We start from the raw sequence: 12,035 nt of genomic DNA on the forward strand, positions 1-12,035 counted from the left end.
TCGGTTTCATAATGGAGTTGTTTTCGAAATTTAGAAACGCTAAGAAATTTTCATACCAGTTCGTCGAAGATGTTAGTATTTATTCTAATTCCTTCACAGAAAAGATAAAAATTGCTTATAATGTTACAGTTGATTTACAAAAAACTTTCTAAAACTGCTACTGCAGAAAAGAGTATAACAAATACTAAAGATGACATGTCCAGTAATGAGGATTTCTTGCTTACAAACGAAGAAAATGAATTCACTAATAATGAAAATGATCTTGCAGACCATTCTATAAAAAAAGAGCCAAAAATATTTATTGATCAAGCAATAAAACTATACAAACAACAACTATTCACATGGAATGATATAATAAGTGAATCAAATATAATTGTTGCAGCAGTGAGTACACATAAAGTATTTATATTTAATATATTTACAATTCTTCATTGATTACAGGCATTTGGGACTACAGCTAATGGCATTTATTCTGTTCTTGTTATGTTGGCCATGCACCCGGAAATCCAACAGCGACTTTTTGAAGAAGTCTTAGACGTATTTCCTGAGAAAAACTTTAATGCTGAGCTTGATCAGTTAGATCAGTTACAATATTTGGATTGTGTAATAAATGAAACACTTCGCCTCACTCCACCTGTTCCAATAATCGGACGTCATGTTACAAAAGATACACAAGTTGGTAAAGATGTATTTCCCAAAAATATACAAATTCTAATCTCAATACTACATCTTCATCGACGAACCGATATTTGGGGTCCAAATGCAAATAAGTTTGATCCAGATCATTTTTCAGCTGAAAACTTCGGAGAAGCTCAAAAATGTGCATTTATTCCATTCTCAAGAGGTAAAAGGAATTGCATAGGTAAACCCCTACATAACTAATTTAAATGTACATGTAGATTAGTTTATTATGTGTTGCTTACAGGATCGCGATATGCAATGTTCTCAATGAAAATCATATTAAGTGGACTTATTCGGAACTTTAAATTTGAAACAGACTTTAAATTCGAGAACCTCAGATTTACGACTCAAATAGCATTAAAATATGTACAGGAACCCGAATTGAAAATTCGCATGAGATCATAAGTTTTATATTATACCATAATTTTGTTGTGTGTATATTGTTTGTATATGACCTGAGTAAACTTTTTGAAGTCTATTTTTAATTAATAAAATTTAAAATAAAATAAATAAAATAAAATTGTAAATAAAATTAAATTTTATTCAATATATGGTCTGCTTTACATGGTTCTACTTTATTATCGAATAAACATGATTTCAAATTATATTACGAACCAGTAGTTTACGTAACTAGAAAAAATAGAGAAAAGTAATGGAATATTAAATTTATAGGATGTGGTGCTTTTAAACATATTTAATGACCGGTGGAATGTTTTTTTTGTTTGTTTTTTTTTGGCGGAGAGGAGGTTTAAAAATGCCTTACGCATCGTCACCATGTCGTCACAATAGTGACTATGTTGGTTTTCCATTAAAAAGATTTTGTTGTTCTTCGTTCGTCTCAGTCTGCATCGATTTTAATGTGCTATTAATGTCTTGAATAGCTTCTAATGTAGATTGGCTTGTTCTGAAGCCGTGATGACGACAGCCCACCAACTTTCTCTATGGCAGTTCCGAGTCTACACTTTATTAAGCGTTTCAACCACTTCCCTCCAGTGTTCAACATGCAAAGTGGCCGGTATGCATCTAGTAACTCCGGATTTCCATTTCTCTTGCTTATAGCACCAATGTCAGGTGTTGCTTTTTTCATACTGTTGGAAAATTACCTCTTTCAAGCATTTTAAGAAGAATATTAGGCTTCTCATTTGCAATAATCTTGAATAACATATCATTCAATAAATCTTGTGACTAACTAAGAAAATCAAATATTTTCTGCCAAAAATCGATTTTAATCAATAATATTCCTTCAAGGGCAATGCAATCATTCCAACGCTTCTCTAACTTCTCGATGCCATGCTTGTAGAACAATATGTCTTTTACCTCAAAATAGGCTTCAGTTTCAGCAATTATTTCTTCATTTGAGATGATTTCGTACCGGCGAGCATTTTTTTGCGATCAGCGAATAGCCGGTAGCCAGATCTGGACTATACGGTGGATGAGGAAGCAATTCGAAGTGTAATTCGTGCAATTCGTGCAATTTTGCCATCGTTTTTATTGACTTGTGACATGGTATATTGTCTTGGTGAAACAAAATTTTTTTCTTCGCCATATGTGGTCGTTTTTTCACAATTTCTGCTTTCAAACGATCCATTAATGCCTTGTAGTAGTTACTATTGATGGTTTTTCCCTTTTCGAGATAGTCAATGAAGATTATACCATATGCATCCCAAAATACTGAAGCCATAACCTTCCCAACTGACTGTTGTACCTTTGGACGCTTCGGTTAACCGTGGTTAACCGGCTGCAATCGACTCAGATGATGATCGCTTTGATTCCGAAGTGAAGTAATGGATCCATGTTTCATCCATTCTCACATATCGATGCGAAAAAATCTGATTTATTACTTGTAAACATGGTCAAACACAGCTCTGAATCATCGACACGTTGTTGTTTTGATCGACTGTGAGTAAACGCGGCAACCCCTTTGAAAAGAGCTTTCTCATGATCAAATGGTCATGCATAATTGTTAACATACTGTCTGAGATATTTCAGTTTACGATTAGATATAACCAATTTCTGGACTTTTATGATGTTTTCTGGAGTAACTACCTCAATTGAACGATTAGAACGTCACTATCATTGGTGTCCGTACGAACAAATGGTTCTTTTTGATGGACCAGAGTCCGGATAACACTTTTGGAGCCATTACTGAGCTTGCATAGTATTTTTTTCATCAAGAAGCAATGATCTGTTAAATTAACACACGAAATTGTTTTGAATCCATTATTTTGAAAATAACAAAAGTAGCTTCACCTAAATGGCTGTCACTAATGGCTGTCATTTTTTCTGACTAATCGAAATATCGTGTAAAATTTACATATAGTCTTTTAAAAGTTGGTACTTCATAAACGTCATATGGATTTGACAATTGCAGTGTTAATGTGTTATATAGGTATATTAATGTGTGTTATATCAGTCGGGATACCATCAGGTCCTAGAGCTTTGTTATTTTTTAAGGTCATTGCTACTCTTTTGAGTTCAACCTCTGTGCATACAGGGAAGGAAATATGTGAAATATGTGCTATTTCTTCATCTGGTTCTCTTATTTCATGAGAGGTGAATAAACTGTGAACTATCTGCAATGTGCTGTTGTCAAGGCGGAACTATACCCAAAATTAAATTCAAATAGCATACGCATTATTTATTCAATATATTTAGTTTTATGAACATTAATATAATTATTGTGTATTTTATTTCACTATAAAAATAAAACATGTAAAAGAAAGATATATGCTACATATGAGAAATGAAAAAGATTTGAAAATTGTAAAGAATCATAGAAATGTTGGAATGTTATTTAAACTCTTTCTGGTAATTAAGTTTTATAGTATAAAAATTTTTCAAACTGAAAACGTTTTGTATATACACCACTTTTTTAAAACTTTTAACTCGATAAGTGGCTAATTCTCTTGCCTACCAATGTTTTAATAAGGAATATAAGGTAAGAGTATAAGAGTTTATATTAAAATATCTGCAATCAAGTATAAAAATTTACTAAATTAGCATTATTCTGATATATACTAGCACTATTTTCACCTAACATTTATTTCTAATACGGGGTGTCACTTCCGAGAAATTTGGAACTTCAAATTTATTCGGAAAATATACAAAATATGTATATATTCCATAAAATTTCGATTCGAAAAGTGTAGATAATTGTAATTATTTCTTCGTCTGATAATATATGTAGTCAAGAATTCTACATATCTAACCGACGACAGTGATCTCAATCAACAGCCATTAAGGTACAATATTAAGATTTCCAATTCCATAACGGATATTGAATGTACCTTATATGTGAAATATTGTTTCTTAACCAAAAAAAAAAAAAGAAAAAAAAAACACTTTTTAAGAATAACTACATCAATGTATTGTACATAAATATCATATAGTAGTTAAAGAAACAACTTGTACATATGATCGCAAGTTCTTTACTCTGGAAATAGTATCGCAGAGACTTGAAAGTGAGAAAAAAGCGAATAAGTGAGGAAAAAGTTTTCCATAATATAGTTATATTAAATTATTAATAATTTCAATATATTTGGAAAATGTAATAATAGTATTAAAAAATTGATATGTCAAAATCTGTTATTTAGTTTGTTTTTCTTCAAAATGTTGCTATTTACTTCGCACACAAGTATTCCATCACCCCACTTTATGAAGAAATACCCTTCATCTAATTTTCCATCAGTTATCATTTATATTTTGCTTTCTTGATTCTTTTTTCAATATCACCGCGTGCGTCGCTGTAGTTGTTAAGTGGCTTTCCAAATATTCAAATTCAGCAACATCCTCAATTTGTTCATAATCATTGGAGAAACTACTTTCGTTGCTTACATTGAGTTGCATTGAGTTAATCCAAATTGTTGCGCTTGTGATAAAGCTTTTTAATAAAGCTTACGATCTTTTCTGGGACACCCTTTTTCAAAATCCTATAATGCAATGTATTAAGGAGAGTTCGCCTCAGCAGATAGTTATTCTTAACGTGTTGATGTGATCCGCGTATGATTGACCCGGGCGAAACCCTACTTGCGGCGGTTTTATTGTCTTATTTAAATGTTCCGCAATGTGATTTAATATTATCACAGCAAATATTTTTATGACGGCAGATAAGATTCAGATGCCTTTCCAGTTTTCACGCTTTCGTGAAAATTAAATTCCCCTTTTTCAGGATTTTAACAATTGTTGCCTCTTTCTACTGACTCGGTATCTCTTCACTTTCTTATATATTGCTAAACCATTCACATAAGAGCTCTGTCATTGTTTGGTGGTTATTTTTAAAGAGCTCGACAGGTAAATTATCACAACCGCTTGCTTTCACGCTCTTAATCAAAGCGATTTAAGGGCTGAGCATATATCTTCAAATGAAGGCGGATCAGTTTTGATTCTTCTAGTTGGGTGAAACTGTCTTTGGTCTTTTAGATTATTAGTAGGTAAGTTTTGTACAACATGAAGAGTTTTTAGGAAAGGGTCTTTCCACAGTTTAATTTGTTCATCATTCGATGTGATCAGCTCCTCGCTCTCGTTCTCAATTGGTGATGTCTTGAATGTGTTTAATCCGCTTATTTCCCTTATTATTTTGTGCATCTCTTTTAGATCGTTTTTACTGGCAGCTGTTTGTGTAGAGTCTCCGAGTTGGCTGTAGTTGTTTCGTTTGTCGGTTTTCCTTTTCCTAGCCTTTTTCACGAATTATTTATTAAATCCATTTTTTAACGACGGTAATGGATTGCTTCAATATTGTATATACTTTAGAAATTAAAAATTATTAATTTTCAATTAATAATTAGTTATCGTGGTGCCATGATCAAAACTTTTCTTAATGTCGGAAAACGTTGAAAAAAAGAGTGCAAATTTAATAGAGAGCAACGAATTCAGTGTAGGCGAGTAAAATTGCTTGACTATTTGCATTGCTTAACTAATAGCTAATATATTCATTTAGCACGATATAAATAATAAAATTAATGTCGTTTACATTTAAGGTTACAATAGAGCGTGCTTATTCGTCACTCAGATTGATCTTAACTGATCAACGGAATCGTCTTAATCATGAAACTTTGGAAAACATTCTGATGGTTAAACTAAATCCACTATTTTTGGACCAACAGACTGATGATATGCCGTTGTTTGAATTTGGTGAATGCGTTTTAACTAAAGACTTGTAAAACAATAGATCCATTAACAAATAAAATTTTAAATTAATAATAATTTTTCATTTCTAAAGTATATATATCCATAAATAAAGACATAAATTATTTATTTACATAAGTTCCAGTATAATTGATTTAATGATTGAATTGAGAACGCAAATCATAGAATTAATTAATAACTACTTATTGGGATTTAACAATATTAATATTTTTTATAAATTTTTAATTGCATTATACTATTATTTAGTAATTTTTTAATTTATTTAGTTTTTAATAATGTTTTTAAAGTACTATAAAATTGTACTTTTCCTATTATTTTTCATTAAAAAACTAATAGTACATTTTACTCATTAATATAATTCATACTTTACATGTTATATAAAAACAAAAATTTAAATTATAATTGTAATAATTATAGAGATTTTTTTTTTAATTTGTTATGATAACGAACAGAACTGTTGTTAGTAACTGCACATAACAAAACAGATGTACATATTTTGCTATGTGCCGATTGTACGCAATCAAATGAGGTATATCTACATACTCGTACATTCCGCAGTTACTTGCAGTCATTATATTAACTATTGCTTCGACTATTGATTCTACTATTGCTACGACTACTGCTTGGACTATTGCTTCAACTGCCAGCACAGTTGCTCTGATTGTTGTAGTTAATAGTCGAATATCTTAAATCGACTATTGCTGTCGGCTTCAATTATGATATTGAGCAGAGTCTAAGCTACTTCTTTTTGCTTCTTCAGTAATTTTATATTTGATATGATATAAAATCAAGCACTATACATAATTAATCGACGACACTCATCTTAATGAACAGCCTTTGAGCTACAACTGATATGAAATATAATAAAGTCTAGTATTAAATCCAACATTTGAAACATTACTTCTGTATAAAACAGAAAGTCACTTGGAATAAATATATTTCATATGATTATCGTGTTCTGGTTAAAAAAATTAACTCACAATTCTTTATTTAGAAAATAGTATGGCAAAGACTTAGAACTGATTGTACTCTTTCAATACTAACAACATATTACACCGGTGAAAATCCAGAGAATTAGTACTACTAATTGTACTAAAAAAAATGTCTTGATGAACCTTTTTAAGGATTTGCTGGACGATAGCCAGCCTTTCCCAATAGAGTTGTCTTTTTTTTTTCATGCTGTTCATAAGAATGGATAGAGTTCCTTTACCTGGATTACAAGAAAGTTCACTATTAAATCACAGTTTAGCACTAATAAAATTATTGTGTTATTGTTTTAAAATGGTAGTATAATAATAAATAAAATGCTTTCCTTCCTCTCAATCAACGCTAACCACATTTTTATGATATATTAAATCACTCTTTTCGCTACATTCAGATTGGAAGTATATACGGTAATAATGCTCTAGATTATAGAATGACATGGAACTTAGTTGGGATTGTTCTGTCGAAACTATTGTATACCGTATTTATAAGATCTCGAGACCTACTGGTGTGTCACTGGTTTATCCTGATAAAAACTTAAGCTTATGGGCGCACCATTTTTTAATTTATTCACCGATGTTGATTAAATATTGGATTTAGTTTGAATAAATTTCAACAAGAAATTAAAACTTGACAATACTAACATACCTACGCCTACGAATTTAAGATTTTGTGTTAAAATACGATACACTGAACAAATCTAAATGTAATTTTATTAAAAAAGTTATTCCTTTCGACTTCCATTATGATTATGCTGAGGTCTTAATAATGTACATTAGGAACGTATATTAAACTTTTTTGTGCTTATTTTTTGTTTAGTAGTTTGCAATAAAATTTAATCTATATGTGCGTAATATAACTCAGTATATTAACTAATTATTTTATTTTCCTTCACAATCACCTCGTATTTTATAATGATTATGTATAAAATTACTATCATAGATTAATTTTTTAATTAATTAATTATAATAATAACAAATAATTATATAGTACTTATGATGCCGCTAAATGTCATCCCTTGTTTTTTAAACGAAAAAACTCATTAAATCAGTATTTTTCGAATATAATATAAGTAACAGAGTATGATGTGGATTATTATTCTATTTTCACTCGAGGGAATAGATGTCTGTTTAGCTATCACTAAATATGGAATCACTGGAAAATTATAAAGTTCTTAATTCCGTTTTTCTGGCCGGTTTTATCATATTGTGGATTCATTGGATATGGACGCGAAGAAACATTTATAAATACGGTTTAAGTTTCCCGGTATTATATGGTTTTCCTGTAATTGGTTCCTTATACGGAATGCGGAGCTTGGACAGTGAGTAAAAAATATTAATAGAAAACTAAATTGATTTAATGAATGAATCTTCTCCTTTTTGAAGATTTAACATCAAGACTTAATTATATTTTTAAATATTGTAAAAGTTATACTGTTTGTTTGTGGATTGGATGGTTTCCAATCATACTGACTGCAGATCCAGAGATTATTACAAATGTTTTAGGGTCTCCAGAGCTTCTTAACAAATCCGAAAGTACTTATCATTCTATTCGATGTTCCTTTAAAGGCGGTCTTGTTGCTAGTAGAGGTACTACTATTGTAAAGTATTTTAAAATGTTAAAAGTTATTTTTTTCCAAAGTTGATAAATGGTCGAAGAATCGCAAACTGATAAATCCTGCCTTTGCAAATAAAGTGCTTCTGAGTTTCTTTCCAATTTTTAATAAAGCTAAGAATAATATAATTGAAAAGTGTAGCGAACTGGTAGACAATAAGGAACATAATTTACCCAATGCTATACAAACAATGACTTTAACATTAACTGCAGGTATAAAACTATTGAACTATTGACATTAGAAAACGATGATTAAATAAACCATTTGACTTCAGAAACAACTATGGGCAAGTACATGCACAAAGGTAACCAGATTTCGAATGATGTGGCCAAACATTATTGTGTGTAAGTCATTTAAGTAATTAAATAGTATATATATATAGAAATAAATTCATTTCATATGTGCAGCATACTGGAATATACAATAATTCATACGATACTTTCGTTTATGAAACTCGGTTTCATAATGGAGTTGTTTTCGAAATTTAGAAACGCTAAGAAATTTTCATACCAGTTCGTCGAAGATGTTAGTATTTATTCTAATTCCTTCACAGAAAATATAAAACTTGCTTAAAATGTTACAGTTGATTCTCAAAAAACTTTCTAAAACTGCTAATGCAGAAAAGAGTATAACAAATACTAAAGATGACATGTCCAGTAATGAGGATTTCTTGCTTACAAACGAAGAAAATGAATTCACTAATAACGAAGATGATCTTGCAGAACTTTCTATAAAAAAGGAGCCAAAAATATTTATTGATCAAGCAATAAAACTATACAAACAGCAACTATTCACATGGAATGATATAATAAGTGAATCAAATATAATTGTTGCAGCAGTGAGTACACATAAAGTATTTATATTTAATATATTTACAATTCTTCATTGATTGTAGGCATTTGGGACTACAGCTAATGGCATTTATTCTGTTCTTGTTATGTTGGCCATGCACCCGGAAATCCAACAGCGACTTTTTGAGGAAGTTTTAGACGTATTTCCTGAGAAAAACTTTAATGCTGAGCTTGATCAGTTAGATCAGTTACAATATTTGGATTGTGTAATAAATGAAACGCTTCGCCTTGCTCCACCTATTCCAATAATCGGACGTCATGTTACAAAAGATACACAAGTTGGTAAAGATGTATTTCCCAAAAATATACAAATTATAATCTCAATACTACATCTTCATCGACGAACCGATATTTGGGGTCCAAATGCAAATAAGTTTGATCCAGATCATTTTTCAGCTGAAAACTTCGGAGAAGCTCAAAAATGTGCATTTATTCCATTCTCAAGAGGTAAAAGGAATTGCATAGGTAAACCCCTACATAACTAATTTAAATGTACATGTAGATTAGTTTATTATGTGTTGCTTACAGGATCGCGATATGCAATGTTCTCAATGAAAATCATATTAAGTGGACTTATTCGGAACTTTAAATTTGAAACAGACTTTAAATTCGAGAACCTCAGATTTACGACTCAAATAGCATTAAAATATGTACAGGAACCCGAATTGAAAATTCGCATGAGATCATAAGTTTTATATTATACCATAATTTTGTTGTGTGTATATTGTTTGTATATGACCTGAGTAAACTTTTTGAAGTCTATTTTTAATTAATAAAATTTAAAATAAAATAAATAAAATAAAATTGTAAATAAAATTAAATTTTATTCAATATATGGTCTGCTTTACATGGTTCTACTTTATTATCGAATAAACATGATTTCAAATTATATTACGAACCAGTAGTTTACGTAACTAGAAAAAATAGAGAAAAGTAATGGAATATTAAATTTATAGGATGTGGTGCTTTTAAAAATATTTAATGACCGGTCGAATGTTTTTTTTGTTTCTTTTTTTTTGGCGGAGAGGAGGTTTAAAAATGCCTTACACATCGTCACCATGTCGTCACAATAGTGACTATGTTGGTTTTCCATTAAAAAGATTTTGTTGTTCTTCGTTCGTCTCAGTCTGCATCGATTTTAATGTGCTATTAATGTCTTGAATAGCTTCTAATGTAGATTGGCTTGTTCTGAAGCCGTGATGACGGCAGCCCACCAACTTTCTCTATGGCAGTTCCGAGTCCACACTTTATTAAGCGTTTCAACAACTTCCCTCCAGTGTTCAACATGCAAAGTGGCCGGAATGCATCTAGTAACTCCGGATTTCCATTTCTCTTGCTTATAACACCAATGTCAGGTGTTGCTTTTTTCATACTGTTGGAAAATTACCTCTTTCAAGCAGGCATTTGCCTCTCATTTGCAATAATCTTGAATAACATATCATTCAATAAATCTTGTGACTAACTAAAAAAATCAAATATTTTCTGCCAAAAATCGATTTTAATCAATAATATTCCTTCAAGCACAATGCAATCATTCCAACGCTTCTCTAACTTCTCGATGCCATGCTTGTAGAAGAATATGTCTTTTACCTCAAAATAGGCTTCAGTTTCAGCAATTATTTCTTCATTTGAGATGATTTCGTACCGGCGAGCATTTTTTTGCGATCAGCGAATACCCAGTAGCCAGATCTGGACTATAAGGTGGATGAGGAAGCAATTCGAAGTGTAATTCGTGCAATTCCTGCAATTTTGCCATCGTTTTTATTGACTTGTGACATGGTACATTGTCTTGGTGAAACAAAATTTTTTTCTTCGCCATATGTGGTCGTTTTTTCACAATTTCTGCTTTCAAACGATCCATTAATGCCTTGTAGTAGTTACTATTGATGGTTTTTCCCTTTTCGAGATAGTCAATGAAGATTATACCATATGCATCCCAAAATACTGAAGCCATAACCTTCCCAACTGACTGTTGTACCTTTGGACGCTTCGGTTAACCGTGGTTAACCGGCTGCAATCGACTCAGATGATGATCGCTTTGATTCCGAAGTGAAGTAATGGATCCATGTTTCATCCATTCTCACATATCGATGCGAAAAAATCTGATTTATTACTTGTAAACATGGTCAAACACAGCTCTGAATCATCGACACGTTGTTGTTTTGATCGACTGTGAGTAAACGCGGCAACCCCTTTGAAAAGAGCTTTCTCATGATCAAATGGTCATGCATAATTGTTAACATACTGTCTGAGATATTTCAGTTTACGATTAGATATAACCAATTTCTGGACTTTTATGATGTTTTCTGGAGTAACTACCTCAATTGAACGATTAGAACGTCACTATCATTGGTGTCCGTACGAACAAATGGTTCTTTTTGATGGACCAGAGTCCGGATAACACTTTTGGAGCCATTACTGAGCTTGCATAGTATTTTTTTCATCAAGAAGCAATGATCTGTTAAATTAACACACGAAATTGTTTTGAATCCATTATTTTGAAAATAACAAAAGTAGCTTCACCTAAATGGCTGTCACTAATGGCTGTCATTTTTTCTGACTAATCGAAATATCGTGTAAAATTTACATATAGTCTTTTAAAAGTTGGTACTTCATAAACGTCATATGGATTTGACAATTGCAGTGTTAATGTGTTATATAGGTATATTAATGTGTGTTATATCAGTCGGGATACCATCAGGTCCTAGAGCTTTGTTATTTTTTAAGGTCATTGCTGCTCTTTTGAGTTCAACCTCTGT

The 12,035-nt window shown here is 31.3% G+C and overlaps 2 protein-coding genes across 2 annotated transcripts in view; both read left to right on the top strand.

The window, feature by feature from the left end:
* LOC119668811 (high affinity cGMP-specific 3',5'-cyclic phosphodiesterase 9A-like) overlaps positions 1 to 12,035 on the top strand; it is a gene marked incomplete at its 5' end in the record, with an annotated part of 242,153 nt that overhangs the window by 37,717 nt on the left and 192,401 nt on the right.
* On the top strand, positions 8,065 to 10,025 carry LOC119668814 (probable cytochrome P450 313a4). The gene is made up of 7 exons (XM_038078460.1): positions 8,065 to 8,399; positions 8,452 to 8,637; positions 8,700 to 8,769; positions 8,833 to 8,950; positions 9,009 to 9,263; positions 9,321 to 9,741; positions 9,805 to 10,025. The coding sequence occupies exons 1-7, from the start codon at positions 8,174 to 8,176 to the stop codon at positions 9,963 to 9,965; spliced, it is 1,437 nt and encodes a 478-aa protein (XP_037934388.1). The 5' UTR covers positions 8,065 to 8,173; the 3' UTR covers positions 9,966 to 10,025.

Source organism: Teleopsis dalmanni, chromosome 1, assembly GCF_002237135.1.
Source record: "Teleopsis dalmanni isolate 2A chromosome 1, ASM223713v2, whole genome shotgun sequence".
NCBI classification, from domain to species: Eukaryota; Metazoa; Arthropoda; class Insecta; order Diptera; family Diopsidae; genus Teleopsis; species Teleopsis dalmanni.

Excerpts from the sequence above, each read along its gene's own strand:
- LOC119668814 (XM_038078460.1), top strand. The coding sequence starts at position 8,174 with ATGAATCTTCTCCTTTTTGAAGATTTAACATCAAGACTTAATTATATT. Across the intron at positions 8,400-8,451 it reads CGGTCTTGTTGCTAGTAGAG|TTGATAAATGGTCGAAGAAT; the intron begins GTACTACTATTG and ends TTTTTTCCAAAG. Across the intron at positions 9,264-9,320 it reads CAAATATAATTGTTGCAGCA|GCATTTGGGACTACAGCTAA; the intron begins GTGAGTACACAT and ends CATTGATTGTAG.